This window comes from Aptenodytes forsteri, unplaced genomic scaffold (genome assembly GCF_000699145.1).
Source record: "Aptenodytes forsteri isolate BGI_AS27 unplaced genomic scaffold, ASM69914v1 Scaffold69, whole genome shotgun sequence".
Taxonomy (NCBI): Eukaryota; Metazoa; Chordata; class Aves; order Sphenisciformes; family Spheniscidae; genus Aptenodytes; species Aptenodytes forsteri.
This window is the reverse complement of record NW_008795885.1, coordinates 4,672,915-4,697,004: the sequence shown is the minus strand read 5'-3', so window position 1 is coordinate 4,697,004 and position 24,090 is coordinate 4,672,915. Positions and strand designations below refer to the sequence as shown.

The following is a 24,090-nucleotide window of genomic DNA, read 5'->3' as shown; positions in this document are numbered from 1 at the left end:
AGTCCTTGGCTAGTGTAAGCACTGCTTAGAACTAACTAAAACATCTGTGTGTTATCAACTTTGTTCTCATCCTAAATCCAAACCCACTGTACCAAGTCGGTAGAGCATGGGAAACTGAAAAGTCCTTGACTAGTGTAAGCACTGCTTAGCAACAACTAAAACATCTGTGTGTTATCAACTTTGTTCTCATCCTAAATCCAAACCACAGCACTGTACCAGCTACTAGGAAGAAAATTAACTCTATCCCTGCCAAAACCAGGACAGTTGGGGATAGAAGAGATAACTTTATTTTAATTTTTTGACCAAAAATGTCATATTCAGTGGAGCTGTTTCCACTGCAGTAAGATTCTTCAGTGCTGTGTTCCACTGTAGTTTGTTTGTTTTTTTTTTGTTTGGTTTCTTTTCCTTTTTAGGGATTTACGTCTTAGAACGGATAGATTGGTTCATGCACAGTTGCTGTTTCTAAGCTGTTTGTATGAACTGTAATATTTAAAAATTCTTCTATCTTGGGTTTTTTTTTAGATGCTAAAGGATTTCCGTCCTATGCATAGAACTTTTTCATCTAGTATGATTTATTAAGTATCTTTTTGGTGCATTTTTTTTCTTGTAATTGAAATGGAATAGTATTTATTTTAAGCTGGATTTCCTAAACATATTTTTCATTACACTGATGTGGATGGGGATCTCTGTTTCAGGCCTCTTATTTCATTCCATGCATTTATTGATTTTGATTTTGTTACACCATGTAATATCCTATTAAGATTATCTCAAGCCAATGGAAGGTGGTAACATCCTTATTTTGGAAAATAAATCCTGTTAATTCTCTTTCACTAATGCTATGAGGTTTTTTTATATGTTGAGGATAAGTATTTTTAATACTTTTTATGTTTCCGTTTTCTTAAAGGTCACAAAGACAGAACTAGAGAAACTAAAATCTAGCTATAGACAACTAATAAAAGAAGTAAATTCTGCCAAAGAAAAGTATAAAGAAGCTGTCGCTAAAGGTATGACTGACTTGTGTTAATTTTGTCTATTAGTGTCTTTTTCAAACCTGCTAAAACTCTCACAGTGCAACAGGGTAATATTTTTATTTTGAGCAACTTGATTACAATATAAAAGCTCATTTAGTATCTTAAGTAAGACAGGCTAATTGTCATCATGTGTACTCGGTGGTACTCTTTAAAAATCATCAAATAAAGGATAGCCCTTCTTTTAATATAAATGGTAATCCTTTTAAGTTCTTTTATTATTCCTTCAGTGGATGTATTTGAAATGTAAAATTGCTCAAATGAACTGTTAATAGTGGTAAGTGGGTTGCAACTCCGTCTCATCTACATTGTACCTGCAGCCTACTTGCATCCTGTGACCTATTATGGTTGCTGCAGTGGCATCAACATCAGTTCTTGACAGTTAGTATAATGCATCTGATCTTTGTCAACCTTAAGCAAAACAGGAAAAGAAGATTTTTGGGGAATGATGTGTCCAAACTGCATGGATTTTGATTCCTGTTGAATTGTGCTAATAATTAGATAAAGGCGAGCCTTTGTTCTATGATGTATTGAAATATCTTGCTAATAATTGTTCTTATGTGCCTTTCTAAGATTTTTTTTCTTTCTTTAGAGAAAATTAATTGGATGGCAGTATATAAATATAATTCCAAAATCCATCTTAAAGTTTTTGTATGCCTAAACTGCCTAAAATGGCAGTTACTGTCCTTGGTTCTGTTGTACTATAATTCACAGTGCAATATAGTAGCTATCAGTGCTGAGAGAAAGATTGTTTCTTTCCAAATTTGTCTAAAATTTGGAGTGATAGCCAATATGTAAATATAACGACAAAACAGCATGGGATGAGAGAAGTTATACTTAGCACTGATAGCTTCAACTGTTTTTTTTCTTTTACTGATGTTTATAATAACTTAAAAATGTAAATACATACTCACTTGTTCATTTTGTCCAGTTCCCTAGCTGTTTTCTACATATAACTTTAATTTGGTTACTTGGTTTATCCCCAAGTAACTACTTAACATGTGAACATATAGTATGTAACCTGAAAAATATAATAGGCTGCTGTGATCTTAGTATGTTTTTTTTATCCTGTCTTCCTGTTATAGCTCTGATCATTCTCCATTCCTGAAGCACCAAACTTTCCCATTGAAATCAAAGAGTGTTTTGGCTGTCAGTAGCTGTGATGTTTTGCTGTTGATGTTTTGGTTCTGATTAACTGAATTAATATTTCTTTAGATAGACAGCAAACACAAGCTGTTTTTAAGACACTTAATTTCTCCTGTGATTTTCCTTGACCTTCTCTTTCAGGTTTCCATTTAGTATTTGCCTTATTACAATTTGTACTTAATTTTACTTTCCCTAACATCTTAGTGTAAATCTATTTTAACAAACACTGACCTCCAGAAAAATATTGCAGGTTTTTCTCCCCAAAATTGCAGAATTGCTTCTCCCCTGTCGCACCTCAGGCCGTGGTCTCATTTATAAATATTTATGTAGTTGGTGAACTACTACAGTTGTATATCAACTGCAGGTCAGCTGACCTGTTTGAATTTTTTTGAGCCATAGTATTTTCATAGGGTTTCTGAGCCCTCAAGTTGTCAAACTGGTTTGTGAAGTGAACAAGTTAGGGAAGTTCTAAAATTGTAATGCTTCATTATTCCAGGCATTAGTTCAGTAACTAGTGCTTATTCAAATTGTGTGCTATTAGGATATATGACTTTCGTTCATATACAAACTGGTTCAGTTTTTCAGGATTTCAAGAATTATTGAAAACAAGGGAAGGAACGGTGCCTACCAGAACGATGGGAGGGCATAACCCAGTATTGGAAATAAGCTGAAACACATTTTGTTAAACAAAAAAAATGAAAATCTTTGGACACTAGCTCTTGCAAGAAATGTTTTAAAAGAACCAGTCCAGGTCCACTTCTGTAAAATGCTGTTCTCAACAGCCTCTGTTCCTCTGGCAAACCAAGTCTCCATCACAATGCCTGGCCCTGCCTTTCTGGAGCTGAAGGGGACAACTAATCCTTAGGACATACTACTTTGTCTTTGCCCCTGGGCTTGTGCATGCTGAACTACCTGTAAATTTGTGCAGTACCTGTACAAGCTGGTCAACATGAAAAGAATGCAAGTCATACATAGGAATGACTTAGAAATTTATCTGTTTTGCAAGTGTAATGATTTTGAAATTTAGTGATTTTTTTTGTTGTTGTTCTGTTTTGTTTTGGAATAGCAAAGCCGTCTTCTAGCAAGGGAGAAAGTTTACTAGAGCCGCTAGTGAAAGAGGTACAAGTGGTTCTCTAGTTTGGGAAGAGAATTGTTTCCATGTTTTCTGGTTGAGTTGTTAAAAGCGATATTAAATTCTGGGCTAAACATACACAGTACAGGATATTAACTGAAAAGGGTAAAGCCTGACAAAGTTATAAACAATGGAAAGTGATCTTCTGCAGTAGTAGTAATTTTTGTTTTTCTGCAGTCACAAAGCATTTTTAGGTAAACTTGAATTACTGTGTGTCATTACTTTCCGCCACCTAACAGGAGAGTCACTTTGAATCAACATGTTGATGCCCTAATGCAGGGTTACAGCTGTTTTCACTTTTTGCTGAAAACACTTAACAGGACCTGTGGAAAGAGTAATAAGAATAAGGATTAAGCACTGAATAATGACACTGGTTAGTTACAGGTTTTGTTTGTGTTAGGGCAATGGGAAGGCAGCTGGTGGGAATTTTGGGGTAGTTTTGTAGTGATGAAAAGGGAACTGCTTTCTGAAGGATGCAGGAGCTTCATTATGAAAGGCTTTATGCTCCCCACATCTGGAGAAAGATGAAACTATCTGAGATGCTGGCCCAGGAGCTGTTCTGGGGAACCCTCCACTAGCACTGCTTCTGCTTGGGCACCAGGGAAGCAGTGGGACAGTTGTGTTGCAGAGGGTGCATCACTAAGCCTTGGCTGCCACTTGGTCCTTAGGCTGGATTGCACTGCCCTGTTGTAGCCACCAGTGTCTGCATGCTGTCTCAATCAGAAGTGACTGATTTATCTTGTTTGTTCTAGCCCTTACCCCATTTAGTCATGCATTGCTGCTCCTTTCTGGACCAGTGATTACCATGGGAATCACAAATGCAGCCTGGTTGGTTGTTCTTGGGCATGGAGACCCCAGGTGTCAGGCAGTCTGGCTGGTTTTGGTTGGTAGTTTTTTGCTTTTTTTCCAGTCCTTAATTCTTATGTTTTTTTAATGTACGGTGAGAGAAAGCAAGCTGAGAGGAGATAACGTCAGAAAGCTGAACTAGTCCAGTGCCTCTCTAATGAGGCATACTTCAGCAACTGGGACTATGGACAGATTGATTCCAATAGTCTCTTCTGGATTGGAAAGCTTTGTCCAAAAAAAAAAAAAAAAATTATGTACTGGGAATACACAGTATGTTCCTTTCCAGAATTGGGGCATTAGGGCACGTTGGGGTCACAGGGCATGCAGGGGTCACTGGAGCAAAATATAAGATAAAAACTTACTAGTTTTTATAATGAAATGTACAGCCCTCTGAAATCTTTTGGATGTGTGATAGTGAGAAAAAATGGTGTAAACTTCTTAAAACAGTGGTCCAAAAAAACACTCAAATTGTGTACAACTCTGAGCCTACGATGCTGTGCTGACATCAGTGATACTGAGTAACAAGGTAAATCAAGTGTGGCATGTTGATGTTGCTGCTGCAGGAAAACACATCAAAACAAAATTTATGCCAAATGATAAAGACATTGTTTGGCTAAAGAAGAAGTCATAAAGCTTCTAAAAAAGTTTCATAAATAATGGGTAAAGAACACAAAATGGAAACTGTACAACAGTTGTAGATATTGTGTGATACCTCATTACAGTTTGAATCTCATTTGACTAGATCAGTACCTGCTTCCACTTAAGTTTGCTATTTTCACAATTATTTTTGTTTCTGCTGAATTGTGCATCTTTATTAAGTGTAGTTCAGAGTGTGTCTGTGAGGGTTTCTAATGTTTTCATCCTTGATGTTTTTGATTAAGCTCTACTTACTGCTATATATAAAAAAGCTTAAATAAGGAAATGATGAGTACATGAAATAATAAACAATAATTTGCTCTTTTCCTTACATTAAAAAAAAAATGAAAAGCACTAATTCTTAACAATTCAGCTTCTATTTTTGTAGCTGATTTTGGTGTTAGATTTTTAAATGTGAAATAGTTGCTCTTATATCAGTTAATATTGCAAGTTGGAATAGAGCCAGCGCAACTTCGGGAGGTTCATACTGGATTTTAATACAATATAATCTTTAGCAAAATTTACAGTTTTTGTGTAAATACATCTGTTACAGATGTTTATTGTATTCTTGTTACTAGTTAATTATTGATTGAATGTAGAAACTGTGTTGCGATATTCTTATGTGACAGAATGGATCTGAAGTAAATAGTAAAGGAAAAATATATTGATTCTAAGTATTTAATTTCATCATTTCATTTTATGCTCCTACAGCAGCATAAAAAATATTGTACCAGATTTCCCTAGGTTGGCTTGTGTTCCCTGACAATGTTGTGATTTAGAGGAGACTAGAAATATTAACAGTACAACTAGCACATTATACAACATTGCATCTGCTGGAAGAATGTTTTCCGATCCCTGCAACTCTTGTGATTTAATACTTCAGAATTGATGTGACTTCTGTGGTACATACTGAAGTTGCATGACAGCATAACCTGTATCTATGATAAATAAGGAAGCTGTTGAAAAAGCTTTCATTAAATCAAATTATTGTCCTACTACTCTTTGTAATAGCTGAGTGGCCAGAAAATACTTTTATTAGGTGGCTAGTGCATTCATTCTGAGATGCCTGTAAAATCGTGATTATACTACTACATTTCCTGGTGGCATGTGTTGCCTTTAGTTGTTGCTGAGATCAGGGAAACTCCTAGTAGGGTATTTTTTGAGTTTATTTTTGACTGAAACTCTCACATTATTAAGACAAAACAAGTAACACCGGCTGAACTGGTCTGTCTTATTCACAGACGTCAGCAGGCTGGATGGATTTCAAATTAATACCCTATTGTAAACGTTTCAACTCATAGACACTACCAGTGCTTGCAAGGGCTAGGGTTTTTTATTGTGTGTAAAATAAAGCTTCTAGAACAGGAAACCCTGGGGAGTGCAGAGCCAAGAGGTCTTGGTGACTTCTTGTGGAGTGTGGGACCAGCTTGGGCATATTGTTTCCACTTGACATGGACATGCAGCCCCAGGATGTGTTCTCCCCAGTCCTTGCAGACCAGCATTCATAGGTCTGAGAGAATTTACTAGTGGTGCTTATTAGCTGAAACATCTGACAGCAGTTCAAAAGACTGCACTTTAATTTTTGCTATTTTTATACTATGTTATTTGTTTATCTTAACATTAAGCAGATAACTATTGAACTAATTCTTAACTCAGAAGTTTAGGTCTGGTATTCTGTAAATTTGAAATCTGTAAGTATACACAAATATTTTTTTCTCATTAGAAAACTATTTTGTTATTTGCAGTCATTAATTTGTTAAATAAGGTTTGGAGAAAAAATTCTTATCCTCTTCTCAGAAATAGGGTGATTTTATTTGTTGAAGAAACACATTCATGTAAGCCTCTTGCAAGACATAAAGGGAAAAAGACCTTAGAGATTAAAAGCCAAAATCCTATCTTCTTTCTGTCTGTCTTTGTGATTTTTGTCTTGTGAAACCTGTATTAATTAAGAGCACTGCATTTGCACTTTATTTGGAGAGTGATGATAAGGTTGGCCACTCACTAAATTTGTGAGTTTGCTTCCTGAGACAGGACTAACAGTCAAAGCCATCCTAGTTTAGTTGCAGCAGTTTGCATAAAAGTACTTTGTAGATTGTTATAAATTACTTTTAAAGTCTCCTGACTTCTGGACACAAGTATAAATGGGGAGAGGAGTGGCTGGAGAGCAGCTCTGCAGAAAGGGATCTGGGGGTGCTGGTCGACAGCAGGCTCAATACGAGTCAGCAGTGTGCCCTGGCAGCCAAGAGGGCAAACCGCACCCTGGGGTGCATCAAACCCAGCATAGCCAGCCGGTCAAGAGAGGTGATTATCCCGCTGTATTCAGCGTTGGTGCGGCCTCACCTTGAGTACTGTGTGCAGTTCTGGGCCCCACAATTTAAGAAGGATGTGAAGGTCCTGGAATGCGTCCAGAGGAGGGCAACCAAGCTGGTGGAAGGGCTGGAAGGCATGTCCTGTGAGGAGCCACTAAGGATTTTGGGTTTGACTAGTTTGATATATCACTGTAAGGGTAGTCTTTTTTCTGTCATATCTAGGTTTTAAAATTATTTGCTTTAACTTAAGAAGTGCTTAGTCCTTACCAAAGTTCACTTGAGAGAAAGATCATGCTGGGATCCCACTAGTATTCCCTCCACTTACCAGTCTGTGGAAGCAGATTTAAGTCAAGGTTTAGGATTCTTTAATGTGAAAATATTTTATTGCTTTTAAAAAAATCTTGTTAGAAGAAGACCTATTTGAAAGCCTTGGTCATCTCATTCATGAGTATAAAGAATGTGTTCAGTAGAATAAGGCAAACAAATAATATAAAGGAATATTCTTTCCCAGGCACAATGAAATAATGCTCTGTGAAAATGTGTGTCTCCACAGTTGAAATAAATAAGGAAGTGACAATATGGGAGGTTTGTTATTGATAAACAAATGTGGAGACAGCAAAATACTCAGAAATTACCTCTGTTGTTGAAAATGCTAAAAAATATGTAGATGAAAAGATAAATGCAGTTCTGGGAAATTATTTGAAAACCTGCTATCATAAACATTGGGAAATGTCTAATATATCACTACATGCATTGACAGCTTCGTACTTTAGTGCTGATATTTACAAAAATAAAAGATTCTAAAGCAAACCAAGGAAGAAATATTTTTTCTGTCTGAAACATTGCTATAAGCTGAAGATTTGCATATTTTCTCAGAGGAGGATTGTTGCTTCATTCAAAAAAAAAAAAGAAAAAAAGAAGCAAAAGGCCTGATACTCCCCTCTTTTTTTCCATTTTAAAGTATTCTAAAATCAAATGCTGTAATACTCTAGTGAGGTTATAATACAGAAAATTACAACAACTCTGAAGCCAAGCTTCTCAGCTTTTCCTGGGACCTTGCCTGTCTTCTCTTTAATCCTAACCTATAAGCTCTTTGTTGGCTTCTCATCCATCCCCAGGCAGAGCTCCATGTGTTGCAGCTGCTCTCTCACGTAAAGGGCAACTCCCTCTCCTTGTCTTCGTGGCCTGTCTTTCCCCAAGAGCCTGTATCTCTCCATTGCAACACTGCCCTTGTGGGATCCATCCCACCATGCCTCCATGATCCCAACAAGATCATGGCCTTGCAACTGCCCACAGATCTCTAACTCATCAAACTTGTTCCCCATACTGCATGCAGTAGTATACAGGCACTTAAGCATGGCACCCCAGCATGTTGAGTTCCTGGGGATGATTTGGGGGGATTTTTCCACAGTGGTGCCTTGTTGGAACCTCCTTGCCCACATGCAGGTGCTGGAGGTGACCCCTCTCAAGCCCTGTTTTGTTGACTTTGTGATCCATTCCCATCACACCACCCCATGCCTTTTGCTCAGCAATCTTGTCCATTGTTCCCTCAGGACTGCAGGTCACCCTCTCCCTCCCCTGTCATTCCTAGTTTAAAGCCCTCCTAATAAGGTCAGCCATCCTATTGGCGAATATAGTTTTACCCTGCTTAGTAAGGTGCTTCCTATCTCCCAAGCAGACGGCGGTTTGCAAACAGGGTCCCATGGTTGTAGAACCCAAACCCCTGTTGCCAACACCAGCTCCGCAGCTATTAACCTGTATTGTCAGTGCCCTCCTTGCACCCTTTCCCCTCACTGGCAGGATTGAGGAGGATGCCACCTGGGCCCCCCATGCCATTGACGCTGTCCCCAGAGCTCCGTAGTCACTTTTGATACTGTCCAGGTTTCTCCTGGCAGTATCATTGGTACCCATATTTATTATAACATTGCCTCTGCTGTTTTTCCCTATATTTACCCATACTCAGAAATTTGGGTGGATTTGCTTTTTGCGCTTCCTGAACTACAGAGGCAGTTATGTAAATTCTTGACACATGTTCTTGTCCTCTCAAGTTTCTCTGGGATTGTTAGTCATAGTTTTCTTTATGTATAAAGATTTTCTTCCCCCCTGTTATTTATGTGTAGATCGTCAGATTGCCCTTCTAATTTTCATTTTGTTTGTCCTGTAATTCTGATGCTTTTCTGTTTCCACAGTTCTAGCATATTTAAGGCTTCTCACTGTGTTTCTGTTGGGGGTGTATAACCCTCTATTGTCATGTCATGTGTGTCTCTGCCTGCTTTTGAAACTAAATTAAATTCATTGTCAAAAACTGGACTTGTGTAATAAAATATTATATTCTCCTTTGTCAGATGGATGTTATCTTCATTAGTGTTTCTTCATGGGACAGCATTCACTGTGTACTGAAGCCAAAGGTCATGTTTCAATGCCAGGAGCTATAAATCCAGAAAGTTAATTCATCTGTTGTGAGCTAAGCCTTTACAATGATCTCCATTGCCTCTTTTATGAACACTTTGTCATCGCTTCTGAATGGCTGAAGGTCATACCTATCGGTATCACTAAAGTTCCCAAGACTGAGAGGCCAGGGGGAGTCCTTCTTGGAATACCATAACATTGGACTCCAGACAGACTGTTTTTGAGATTTATGAAAACTGGACAAGAAATTCTTTCTGATTGTAGATATTCCAAAATGTGCCTAACTCTGATGGATTTATGTTGTTTTCACAAACTGTTTAGTATTTCAATTATGCCTCCTCAAAAAGCAATTATGGTATTTATTGTCTTTTAAGAGCAAACACTTAAAGATGAAAATTTGAGAGCATCTCAAGTATGAATACATGCTTAGACATTGACAAGTTTTTAGCTTTCTGTGTCTTCTCAAGTTTTTATTCTTTAAATTTTTTTTTTCTCCTTTTCTGTCTTCAAAGGTCCCAAAGAAACAAATCAAATAAAAACAAAGCAAACTTAAGAACAAATAGCTTAATAACTGATACTTCCAGGAGGTCTTCTAGACAGTTTTTCTTGCCATTGTTGCAAAGCAACACTGAGAGGAAAAAAAAATAATCTTTCTGTAGAGTGGGAGGTCATTGGTATAGGGTTGTGTCCGAGCTGAAAGGCTGATTTGTTACATTTGCAATGAAGCAGAAGTTCAGGGCTTATGGTAATGTGTATCCATAGTATAGTATAGTGTTGAGCTTTTTTGCTAGCAGCTGATCTACAATGTAAACATAAAGAAATAATTTTTTACTGCATTCAGTTTTGCAATTCTTCATGATATCTTCCTGTAGTTAACCAATCCAAAATGTTTCTGTCTGAACCTTTGATTTTGAGGAGAAAGCTTTGTATTTCATGTTAGTCAGACTTGAGATTTTCACTGTATGCTGTTTCTCTTTGAAAAGAATAGATCTTTAAGAAAATCATTTTGTCTTTTGGGCATTTGCTTGCCCATAAGATCTAGCTGAAGGGCTGTAACCAAAGCAGCTTAACTGGAATTTTCTGTTGCAGAAACAACAGTAGATGTAAGCCTCAGTCATTAGTTTAACCTATGCTATCATGAAGCTGGATTTGAAATCTGAACAGCTAAGCTTGTACCAAGTCTTGACTTGAGTCTTAGATGTCACACTACAGGTAACCTTCAGGAGGTGGATCCTTGTCCTATGTGAATTAGTGGGTGTTTTACGCTGTATTCCACAGAGTCAGAATTTTGCTGTTTGAATAAAACATCAAAATCTATAATGCAAATTTGAAGACCTCACAAGTGTTAAATTTTTTTGAAAGCAGTGATAACTATATGTAGTGAATATATAAGGGAATATGAGCCTTGACTTACCATTTTTGACCAACCGGAAAAAGTTGTAAGGGGGTAAAAACCTGAGCTTTTCAGTATAATTATTTATTTTCTGAGAGTCAGTTTCTTTGAGACATTTGCACTGTACATTGATGCTTATTGAAAAAAAGATGAAGTGAACATTATAAGCTGAAATTTTTCTCAGTTGGTTGTCCTATCCAGTTCCTGTTCTTCCATTCTAGGTGAATATGAGGCTACAAGAGACTAATACTTACAATTGTAAGAACTTTGGAATAGTAAATCTGCCTTTTTAATAGAAAATACCCTAGAATATTTGTATCTGGATGGCTCTGTTGTATTGTATGTAGTAAAATCTTAAAAGAGTTTTTAGCAAAAACTGAAATACTTGACTCTCTAGAATGTTTAAAAAAAAAATGCCAGCCTTTTGTTTGCAAATGTCAAACTTTCATAACTGAATTTTACAAGCTTCATAATACTGTTTATGGCGTGACATATTGTATACACAGTCAGTTTCCATAAACATTAAACAGTTTTGTCAACAACTGATGGCAGTAGAATTATAATTAGATCTATTTATGAAATTCGTTATACAGATAAAGAAAATTGGATGTTTTCCTCTATGTTAATTGACATGTAGAACAACTGTGTACTTTGCCTCACTGCATTTTGCTGCTTTAAAAAATAAATTACAATATGGAAATAATACTGTAGCTGTGTTTCTTGTATTAATTATAGGTCCAAAGACTGTATTTAAATATTGAATGTGTATGATAATTTGATTTATTTTGCAATTGGTTGAGGTGTTTTGCTGAGGAATACTCTACAGCAAAGGAATTTAGGCCTCAAGGCAGATGGGAAAATGGGATAGTTTAGCCATTAATGAGGTTTCTGAAAGAGAGATAGTATTGATAAGTCTATAGTTATGTGGTTGTGATCATTTTTAGTTTAGTTGAAGGCTGTTTGTTGTGGTTCATAGGTCAGAAGCCTGTACTGATGGTACACGGTATAATTTGATGTATGCTGATTTTTGGTAAGCTGAAAGCTGATAGGGGATGTGTTTTAAAGACGTGCATGGACAAGTTGTTGGTTTTAAGCTCTTAAACTGTGACATATGGAGATAATTTTGGATTATGTAATCTAGGGCATGCTTGAGTAGGAGTGGCCAAATATCCAATAAACCCAAGAAATAATCCAGCATTTCTCCTTCTCTACCACCTTGTCTCCCTCTTCCTGTTTCCCTGGCCAGTGTATCTCCCAAGGGAACGGGCCAGGGCAAGCAAAACTTGGTGCTTCCAGCTCTGACTTCCAGCCTCGTCCTCTCCTCTTTCATCCAGTCCCTATACTGTAACTACTACTTGACCTCTTCCCTTCCAAACCCTCTTCAGTCACCTTCCGTTATTTCCCCATGTTCGTGTGCCTCTCATTCTCCAGAAAGACCTTGTAGTGTGTATGTCTTGGTCTGCAGATGACCAGGTTGATGCTGTAGCCTACTGTATTTAGAAACTGAGTGTGTATGATACTTTGATTTATTCTGAAATTAGTTGAGGTGTTCTGTTGAGGAATAATGTATATAGAGAAGGAATTTAGTCCTCAAGGCAGATGCAAAAATGGGATTATGTACCATCCCATTATATTGGTACACTGGTGTCAGACATGCATATGTTCGGTGGTATCCAACTTCTGTGATGTCGTTCTGGGCGTGATGTGTTGGATTCCCCCCCCCCCCCCCCACTAATTATCTACATTTAATTTATAAATAAATAGTGCAATGTTTTTATGTTTTGGGGAAATGAAAAAATTACAGTGTCCCCATGAAACATAAGTTTTGATTGTTTGCCAAACACAAAACCTGTTACCTCTGGCAAAAGTTTGAGAGTTGAGATTGTTGTCTCTCCAAAACAGTTTTACAGAAATTTTTAAAGTGGATCGTTTCGTTCATACCTAAATGAAAAATACTTCTCTGGTGACAACTCTGGAGATGTGTTTTTTCTTTGTTGTGCAGAGTAACTTTGTTCATTTAGCTAAACTATAGTGTAAGAATCTGTTCCTTCCACATATAAAATTAGGGCAGCAGTTAGATTGTTTTCAATTAAATGACAGACATAATATCCTTTTAAAGTAATTTTTATTACTCTGTGTTTAAAATGTAGCTGACAGTGATGAGGTAGCAAATGTCTAGAGAGCCATATGTGGGGACAAACAGATAGACAGCTGTCTCAACTTCATGGTAATTTGTTACCTAGGGAGTTCCTAAGTCAGAAGTGCTGTCTCTCTTAGTTCTTAGTAGCTCTTCAGGACTTTTTTTGTGTACACGTCCATTCACTATGAAACTGCGTAGTTTTTCATGCTTACAGTAACTGTGACCAAAAGATTGCATAGGTTAGCTACATGCTAGTTGAAGAACGCTGTCCTTTGTTTTTAACAAAGTACATACTATTGCCATATAATGCCTTACAGTTGTTACATTGAAAGAGGTTGAGAAGGTCTGTTAACTGTGTGTGCCCTCTCACATGTTGCTCCTCAGTCTCCTGGTGCTTCAGGAGTCCTCATTTAGTCATTCCTTCTGGATTTCTTGTGTTTCCTACCTTTCTGATGCTTGATGCCCTTCTCTAAACCTTTTTCATTTCAAATATGTCCTCTTTGAGGTGAAAGAACTGCATACTGTTTTACGGTTTTAATCAGCAGCATAATAACGCCGTCTAGTCCTTTGCTAAATAACATCTTGTCCGATGGCTGCTGAACACAGAGTTAAAGTTTCCGTTGATCTTTCTGTACTAACCCCAAGATCTCATTCCTGAGTGCATTCAGTAAGCTTACAACAGATTACTAAGCTTGAGTAGTTTTTTCCCCATATGCATCTCTATAAATACTCACACTGTAATTTACCATTTTGTAATTTAATCAGTATGTCAAGTTTTTTTTCCAGTTCTTCACATTTGGTTCCCCTATTTGCTTCCTTCAGACAGCATCTTCATCATCATCTTTATCACCTCATGTATCAGGATCCAAGTGATATTCCTGGGGCCTACTTCCTCCTGTAAAAACTAATCATAATATTTCAGCTAAAACTTTCTCAAGTTCCTTTAAAGTTCCAAAGCTAAACACCATCCAGTCCTCATAATTTCTTCTTATTTAATTTATTCTCTAACCTATTCTTCTGACACCTCAGGAGAGAGAGATTCACTGACTCTTTCATAAAGAGGAATTTTGGCCTGTAAATCTCTGAAGGTCTTTCACAGTGAACACAGATGCAAAAAAATTCATTCTTTTTTCCTACCAGCTCCTTTTATATAGTGACTGTCCTCTACATTTTCTGACAAGCGTGCTGACTCCAATGTATATGAAAGAGGATTTGGTACTGTTTTGCAAGTTTTTCCCTCCACTTTTTTTTTGACGTGCCTTAACGTGTTTCTGTATTTTAATTTATTGGAGTTCACAGTCCTTCATGTATTCTTCATATGACACAATTTCAGCTTTTCTAGGTCTGCTTTCAAGCCTCTGTTAGCTATGAATGCTTCCGTTTTCTTTCTTCTCAACTACTTTGCAATAGGTGGTAGAAAAGTAGAAAAATAAAAAATCTTTTTTATTACTTAAATTATTTTAAGATTATAAGAAATGTAGCAGTCTGAATGAGTTTGGTTTAGTTAGTGTATGTTTAACTGCACAGGTAATTGTGAATCTGCACTTGGTAATTGCAGATATAGGGTTCATTTAAAATGCTTTTAGTTCCTGAGAAAGTAATGTGACAATTCATAAATACCAAGAATATAACAAGGATAGGAGTAAGAGCTTATGTGTCTCAGTAAGGAATTGTGTCAAAATAATCTCATATCCTTTTATGACGAGGGCAATGCATGATCAAGTTGAAAATATTCTAGTAGAGGTGCAAAACCGTTTGCATAAAGCTGCTTGGAGAATGGTTGTTAATGAGGTCCTGTCAGAATAATGTATCCTATGGGACATCGCAGGATATATGTTGAGATTAGGTTTGGATGGTCTTTCAGTGTTTCATTACTTTGTTTCAGAGTTTGTTTATTAAATTCTCAGGCATCACTATGCCTTGAAGGGACTGAAAGTGCACTGGAGGGCAACTGTAGAGTTAAAAATAATTTGATAAACTGAGAGATGAGTCTCAAAAAATAGTGCTACTTGGCAGGACCAGATGCCAAAGCAAAAGTAATCAGTGGTGCCACGTTTGTATGGTATTCAAAAAAGACATACTTTTTTCTTTTTAATTTTATTTTTTTATGAGCTAGAGGTATCTAGAATGTAAAGTTATTCTTTGGCTTTGAGCCTTGACTGAAGTTGCACTTGTGTAGGATTGTGAACCAGTCAACTACAAAAAGACAACAGGACTTACAAGGGAAGACCTGTAGGTCCCTTAGTATGAAGTTTAGAAGATTGGGCAGAAGAGGAGAGTATGTAATCTAATATATAAAAGATGGATTGCAGAGGATGGTAGAATCTATTTTTCATACCTGTGGCACATATGAAGTAGGTAAGGGTTTAAATTAAAGCAATAAAGATTTACATTGGAGAGTGGAGGGGCAGGGAGGTGGGGGAATGCTTTCAGCTAGCATAGCACTAGACCTGAATGGTACTAGGAAGTTGCAAAGTTATTTGTCACTGCAGATCTTAGGAAAATCATAAAAACATATGCCACATAGTTTTGCAATTACTGTGGCAAAGAATAGAATAGGTGACCTTTTGAAGTACTTTGTAGCTTTCAGGTTCAGCACTGAACTGGTCTTGTCAGCATGAACTTGAGGACTTCTTGTCTCTAATAGTGTAAAGCTGAGATTGTAGAGCCAACTTCCTGATCAGGATACCGACAGCGATAGGGAAATGTTAAGTTGAAGCAGAGAAGCTGCCCATTTTGGATAGGAGTAATAGTGTGAGAGTTCAGCTACTCCTATGTAGACTGCACCATTGCTTTATTGGGATGATATGTAGCAACAGAATTTTTGCTCACAATAAATGACAGATTTTTTTAATGAATCATGGATCTGACCTAGTAGGACATCTCTTACTTTCTTCATTAAAAAATGTTTATTTGCTCTGAGGCAAATAAAAGATTAGCTTTGTGATAGTCATTTGTGTGAGTTTTGTTCTTTATTCTTCACAGTTACATTATTTTTATACCTGTGTAGATAGTGGTTTTCATATACTTTTAGATGAGGAATTCTCACATTTCTGCTGAAAGAAAATATAGCCATTTTTCTTACTTTGTCTTTTAATTAGTAAACCAAGACATTTGGTCTTACTAATGACCTGAAAACAGTCAGATTTTACCTTCTTCAGAGAAGTACATTGAAAAGACTACTGTAGAAAAAGGGGCAAACTTATAATAAATCTACTAGATTTGTCATCTACAAGTTTGTATACTTTTAAAACACCACGTGCATTTTTCTTTTTTTTGTTTTCTCTTAGGAAAGGAGACTGAGAAAGCCAAAGATCGGTGTGATAAAGCCACTATGAAGCTTCATATGTTGCATAATCAGTATGTGTTGGCACTGAAAGGAGCACAGTTACATCAGCACCAGTATTATGATACTACACTTCCTCTGTTACTTGATTCACTACAGAAGATGCAAGAAGAAATGATTAAAGCCCTGTAAGATGTATTCTTAAATATTTTTAACTTGCGGAATTTTGTATGTGTAGTATTCTAATTAATTTATAGGATTATTTGAAAATAATAAACTGTGATTAATTAATTGTATATCAATGGATTAAAAAAAATGTTTTCATCTTTCAATTGACAACAATTGTGCATAGAAAAGTCTATCCAAATAATGCAGACAGTAGTTTTGAGTGGTTACTTAAACGTTCTAGCAAGACACCGTCTTCTCATAAAACTTAAAAATCTTACAGATTTACTGCAGTATTTATAGCTGAGCTCATGCTTTGTCCATCAGCTGGTATACTACAAAAAGTTTGTTGCCTCTCTGGTAGTCTTATTTTTATGAAATTCCACTAGCACCAAGTTTAGTTTAAACTGGCCAATTGTCTTGAAGGTCACTGTGGAGGAGGGCCAGGCAGATGCATAGTTAATCATATGTGTGGGAGAAGTAACAGATCATATAAACCTGATCTCACTGTAAGGAATCCAACCTTAAAAATACAATTACCTTTTTCCTGAAAGATCATTTTTTACATCATTACAGAAGATGTACAAACTGATGATCTTGGAGAACAGACAATGAGGACTTTAAACCATCTTTTCTGGTTTGTGACCACCATGTTGCCTCTTTGTCTTTCCTGAAGAATGTGAGTTGGTTAGGGAGTCTGTTCTGTAGGTCTTTTTCTGGGGTGTTATTTAAATCACTTAGCCTAAAAGAAAGGGCAGTTACTTTTTTTTGTGGGTATCATTAATTTAGATGTGAGGCACTCTTCTTTAACTCATTTTCTTACCTTCTCTGAAGTCTACATTCGTCTTGACTTCAGCACACAGGAAGTGAGGGAGACTTGGGGATTTGACGCTTTACATGCTTACACGGTGCAGATACCATTAACTACCCCATGCAGTATCATATTAATTCCTTTGATTCTTGTGCAGGTATTGAAATAAAATAGACCTTTGTAATAGTCTCTGTACAGTCCTTTTAATTTTGTATGTAAAATCACAGCAAAAGGCTACAGTTAAATTTGTGTGCTGTAATTAAGGTGATTTTTCAGAATTGTGAGATATGATAATTCACTGAAGAGTTTTATGATGGAACAAGAACCTGTTGAACCCACTCACCTTTGCTATATCTGGAGTAAAAACCTGTAAAAAAATATTTTTGTCACTACATAGACATTTTTTGTGAGGTCTGAATGTATTGGAAAATTACTCCTTTCTAGTATCTTTGGTGTACAAAAAGAGGTGGTGATTTCAGGTGTAGAGCTTGGTGTGGCCACCTGTGTGAAACATACTTCCTTACTAATACTGATTTTGCAGATTAATTAGTTTGGTAAACTTGAAGTGTACATTAATATTGCTAATGATTTTTTTTTTTTTTTGGTAATTGACATAGATTCCCTTTCTCTTCGATATGGCATTACTGTAGTTGATATTCGCCTATCTTTTCATCACGCTGTTTGAACGATTTTCTGGAACTTTTTCATGCATGTTGTTCTCAGGCAAGGCAAGATTTAATGCCTTCTCTTGTCTGTTTTCTCCTCAGAAAAAGTATTGGAAAAATCCAGTCACATAACTTTTTTTACAGAGTAAACATAGCTTGAGATCTTATCTAGGAAAAATCTATTGATACTTTTTTTCTCTGGATGTTCCTCTGGCCTCGCGAAAATTCATCAGTATTTTAAGAAAACTCACCATGCTTCAGAGCCTGGCAAGCTAGCAAGTTTGTCAAAGATAAAAATGAAATAGGAAATGATTATGAGGGTTCATTTATGGAAAGCTAGAAGTTAAAGAGAATAGGAGGGTGTTCTGAGGATGTGTCACTGGATGCTATTAAGAGTAGTGACACAATATCACCTATTCTTTTACCATTCCCTATTCACTTGGTTTTTCCCACCCTTGGAAGCAGGTAAAGACAAAGCTGAGTGGCTTGTACTTTCTTACAGGAACTTCTTGCTTGATTTTGTTTCTTCTTGCAAATAAATGCTAACTTCTCATTTGTGCTTATTTTTGTCTGAATGACCAAATTATAAAATAAATATATGAAAGAAGATAGTTAAAACAATAAAGAAAACCAGTTTTTAAAGGAAATGCACACTATTTTGTGACTCGTTTTGCCTTATGCCAGAATTTTGTCAGTTTATTTTGTCAGTCAGAACATGAAAAGCTTTAGTGTAGGTTATAACAAGCATGATAAGTCCTTTGTGAAGAAGTGTCATCAATGAGCTGTATACATTCCTTTTCCTTGTAATCATTACAGTTTTTAGTTTAGCTACCCTGTATGTAGATGCACTGAAATCAATACAAGGAGCATGGTCTTAGAGACTTCTCAGTTATAGCCAATCTGTAAAGAAAAGGCCACAGTTGATCTGTTATTTCTTTGAGTAATATATTGTCTTATTTCTTCCCTTTTTAGCCAGTTGCAACAAGAGTTTGTAGAAACAGCAAATTGAAAGTTTGAAGCATCTTCAATGCCATCTATACCTTCAGTGCCATGTTATACACTAGAATTTTTTTTCCTCTCTAGAAAAGGAATCTTGGATGAGTATAGCCAGATCACCAGTCTTGTAACAGAAGAGATTGTGAATGTCCATAAAGAGATCCAGACCTCGGTTGAACAGATAGACCCTAACTCTGAGTATGACGACTTCATAGATACTCACAGGTACACATTTTCATCTTGGTGTGCATGTTCATGTTTCTTCTTGAGAAAACCCTGCATTAAACTGCAATGCTGCTTAAGTGATCAGAATTGAATTTGTTTCTGTTTGGTTGCTTTTACGTTGTTACTTGTAAAGCTTTATCCTAGTTTGAAAATTGTTCTACTTGCATGTACAGAAAGCTGGCTGAAAGTCAGGTTTTTAACCTGACTGTTTCTTTAACCATCCATCTCTTTGGCTGGCTCTAGAAAAACAAAATTCCAGTTACTGTTATTACATGTGAAGAGCCATAACTTTGGTACTGACAGCAGACTATACATGACAGTCCAGATTCAGTGTGAGCTAATTTACTGTGTATTTGGATGCAGTTTGCATTCTGAGCTAAACTAAGGTTCTCTGCTTTATTTCTCTTATTGTCCAATTTCTAGTTTAAAGTGAACTCGGTACCTCTGTATACTCTGCAGTTATTGCAGGCTGAGCAATGCCTGAGACTACAGAGTAGGCAGATAATGCGAGAAAGTTTTTTACTTTAAAAATAAACTATATTTGCCATTTATTGAACTGTTACTCTGTATTAGTATATGCAGAAATAGTCCTAAGACTTCTTGCATTATATTTTTTGTTATGTGCGAATGTCACGTGCAGGTTTATAGCAGGATCAGCTAAAAGTGGACCCATTCACATTGATACGGCTTGAGAACCTTGGTAATGCTGTGATCTTGATTCAAAGAATTGTATGCCATTTTGTTATCTGGTATGATTTTAAGACAATGTTCTTAATTCAAAGGAAAAAGAATACGTATCCAATTGCTACCTTTTATTTAATATGTAATTTTAACTATTCTAGTTATTAAAATAATTCAAAACATAATGATTTGCTTTATGATCTACTCAAAGATATATGTTAATTTTGAAAATATTTATTTACTAAATTAGGTCATCGGAAGTTGTTGAACAAGAAATAGAGTTTGATACGTCTTTATTAGAAGAAAATGAAAACCTTCAAGCTAATGAGATCATGTGGAATAATCTAACAGCAGAAAGCTTACAACTCACGTAAGTCATTCTGTACAAACCTTTCATCCTTCGGAAATGCTGTTATCCATTATGTCTAGGCTCACTCAGATCATTGCATAGCTGTGTCCTCATTTTTAAGGTCCAGTTTCTAAAAATAATATTTTCACGCTATAGACTCTTTCCCATGCTGGTTTTATTGTTCCTTTGCACAAAATACTCCTCCCCAGTCCCCCCCAAAAACTTGCCAGCACTTTCAATATATGTTCCTCTCCTTGCCGGTTAATTTATACAGTGCCCCAAATCCATCGTGAATCCTCCTTGGGAACATACCGATTCATCTTCCCAAAAACGTTTCCACATTCAGTACTCTAGGAAAAATACTGAAATCTTTTGATGAAACCACTGAGTACAGTGATGTAGTCAGTGATTTAAATTGCCATGCAGAAAATTTTCATGAATATATTTATTTCATTTGTTTTGTAAGTGTTTGCTTTTGTTTTCTAAAGGAAATTCTTATTTACTATTATAACCTTTAAAATACATTAACTTACTAACACAGATGTAGCTGTTGTATTGCATTTCATGGAGCTTTTAGCTATTCAGGGTGATAAATTACCTCTTTATGTATTTTGTTAATATATTGCCTAGTTAAATCTTTTCATTACTTTTACCAACTTCACCTTTAATCGTTTGTTACTGGGGGAACAAATCTCCTGCTGAGGTTGTGGTGTTCTTATATTATCAGCCTCAACTTTTGACATAAAATGGTCCAATGCAGTCACTTGTGAGATTGCAACTATTAATTGTACATTTAATTTTTTTTATATTGATCATAGCAATTTAAAATGGAAAATTCAGAATTTCATTGGTTGATGATGTTTTTGTTTTCTCTATTGTATTTCAGTCCATGTTTGACTTATTTTAAGTTTTTTTTCCTTTAGAAAGCATAACTGATCCAAATAAGATATCAATGGTGTGGTGTGGATTTTTTTTAAAGTTTTTTAAAAATTTTCAACTGCTTAATCAAACTATGACCCTTATTTCTTGTAGGTTTTTCTGAAAACCAAAATCATAGTGAGTCCTAATAGCAGTGAGGTATTTCAAATGTAAACCCATTGCAGTGTCTTCTGCAGATTATTCTAATCCCTGTGTTTTCTCAACATGACAGAATCTCTGGATTTCTTGAATTCCTTTTCAAGGTCATTAATATTCCTCTCTCTTTTCCCCTGTGCAATCTGATTACTTTTCATAAATTTATTCCTTAATAGATATTGAAATAACCTTTCTAATATGAAGTTTTAGCCTCCTTTGTCAGGCTCCTCCTTAGTCCTGAAGCAGCTTCATCTTTCTTTTGAAAGGATCTCTTGATGATTAAAGCCCCTCCCTTTCCTTTAAACATGTTTCTGTTTATAATATATTATGCATTATTTCTAAATTGAGATTATTCCTGCTTAAACTATGTAAATGTTGTACATCTAGATGTACTGCAGCACAGTAACAGGAAAAATATATATACTAAATCTCCCTTTTCAATAAAGTATTACAATTTTTCAAAGATTCTGCCTTCCATAGCTCAAAAAGAGAAATAAATTCTTGTTTGGCTTGTCTTCTGCATCCCATTGTTCAGAAATAAGACACCAGCATGTCTAAGTGAAAGAGGTGAAATGCTGCTTTTCTAGTAAATGTTTCTGATGAAATGCATGTTTGTGTTTATAAATGTGTCTGCATATTTGCCTACATGTATACATTTTCAATACAATTTTCAGTGTGTCCTGTTACAAATCTTATATTCATCCACTTCAAATTCTTCTGTGAGTTTGAGAGAGAAATTTTATGGTGTGATATTATTTTTGGAACAGGAATCAAATAGCTCTTTTAAGTGTTGCTGTCTTTAAGGTGTTCACTTTCTGGTATAGATTATACTAGCAAAATGCTTAACTGTCTTAGGTCAGACCAAAGATTGACTTAACCAACTTTCTTCTCTCTTACCGTAGCCAACAGGGAAAAGTCTAGGGAGGAGAACAAGAACAGGATGATCGCGCAATGCTGTTTCCTCAGAATGATCTCTCAGCCTCCCATAATTTTCAGCTCAGAAATGTTTTGAGGCAGAAGTAGTATTTGTTTATAATAGCCTTAGGAGTAGTTTATAATAGCCTTAGAGCTTTTTTACTTTTGTGAATTTGTCCAGTCAGTTTCAGTATGTACAAGTACATGTTGTCCACAGAATTTTTGGTCAAGGAATTCCAGAGATTAACTTCATATTATGTGAACCTGCTACTTCTTAATTTCATTTTATGGCTCTTAAGCTCTTGTTCTGGAAGAGAATAGGAACAATCTACCCCTTTCCGCTCGTGATATTGTAAACTGCTGTCATACTCCTACTCCATGATCTCTTTTTCAGAGCCGTCTTTAGCTTTAGTCTGTCCTTTCGCAAAACTTACTCACATCCTTTATCAAGCTTGTCATCTTTATTTGAATGTTTTCAAGGTTACTGTATTGTTTTTGAGATGAATGACCAGAAATGTGCAGGTAATCCAGATGCATAGTTTAGAGACAGGCATAATAAGGTTTCCTGTATTCTTGTTCTGCTTTGTTTTTGACAAATCCTAGAGAATCATTCTGTTTGATTTTCTGACCACTGCAGTGTATCAAGCCAGTGTTTTCATGCTATCATCTATTGTAATTCCAAGATCTCATTTCTGAGTGGTGACGGTCAGCTTAGAGCCATTCACTGCCTAAATAAAGCTTTGGATTGTTTTTCCCCCTGTATATTTACTTATTTCAATAGCTTTGTTTTTGACAAATCCTAGAGAATCATTCTGTTTGATTTTCTGACCACTGCAGTGTATCAAGCCAGTGTTTTCATGCTATCATCTATTGTAATTCCAAGATCTCATTTCTGAGTGGTGACGGTCAGCTTAGAGCCATTCACTGCCTAAATAAAGCTTTGGATTGTTTTTCCCCCTGTATATTTACTTATTTCAATATACATTGGAATTAATCTTCTAAATGACAGTCCAGTTATTGAGTATCATAAGATCCAGAATAATCCTTTTGTATTCTTCACGTTCAGCCCCTTCCCTCTACCTCAAATAACGTTGTACGGTCAGCATTCTTTGTCACTTTTTAAACTGTCCTTTTATTTGGATTATTATGAACATATTAAGCAGTGCAGATTTTTGTGAAGCTCCAGTAGCTCCTAGCACTGTAAAAACTATTTATTCTTATCATCTTTGTCCTTCTTTTTAATTGCTTTTTAGTGCAGGTGAGAACCCTTCCTTTTAGAACTGCTTAGTTCTCTCTAACTGCCTTTGCTCATATACCTTGATAATTCCGTTTTAGATATACTTAGTTATAGTCTTGCTTTAAAACCACTACAGCCAAAAAAACCCCACAGGTGTTTGCATCGACTTACTGTGTATGACTAGAAGTTTGCAAGTAAGATAAGTATATGAAACAGGAGACCTGGTTACCTGAGACACGGAGAAGGCGGAGGTACTCAATGACTTCTTTGCCTCAGTCTTCACTGGCAAGTGCTCAAGCCTCACTGCCCAAGCCGCAGAAGGCAAAGGCGGGGACTGGGAGAATGAAGAGCCGCCCACTGTGGGAGAACATCAGGTTCGAGACCATCTAAGACACCTGAAGGTGCACAAGTCCATGGGACCCGATGAGATCCATCCACGGGTCCTGAAGGAACTGGCGGGTGAAGTTGCTAAGCCACTGTTCATCGTATTTGAGAAGTCGTGGCAGTCCGGTGAAGTTCCTACTGACTGGAAAAGGGGAAACATAACCCCCATTTTTAAAAAGGGAAAAAAGGAAGACCCGGGGAACTACAGGCCAGTCAGTCTCACCTCTGTGCCTGGGAAGATCATGGAACAGATCCTCCTGGAA

The 24,090-nt window shown here is 36.4% G+C and overlaps 1 protein-coding gene across 1 annotated transcript in view; it reads left to right on the top strand.

Annotated features, from left to right (window-relative positions):
* Window positions 1-24,090, top strand: part of FER (FER tyrosine kinase) — a 202,581-nt gene that overhangs the window by 27,583 nt on the left and 150,908 nt on the right. The window contains exons 5-8 of the mRNA XM_009284184.2: window positions 905-1,004; window positions 16,330-16,513; window positions 19,050-19,187; window positions 20,119-20,238. Coding sequence (XP_009282459.1) covers window positions 905-1,004; window positions 16,330-16,513; window positions 19,050-19,187; window positions 20,119-20,238 — 542 coding nt within the window. The remainder of the gene's footprint in view (window positions 1-904; window positions 1,005-16,329; window positions 16,514-19,049; window positions 19,188-20,118; window positions 20,239-24,090) is intronic.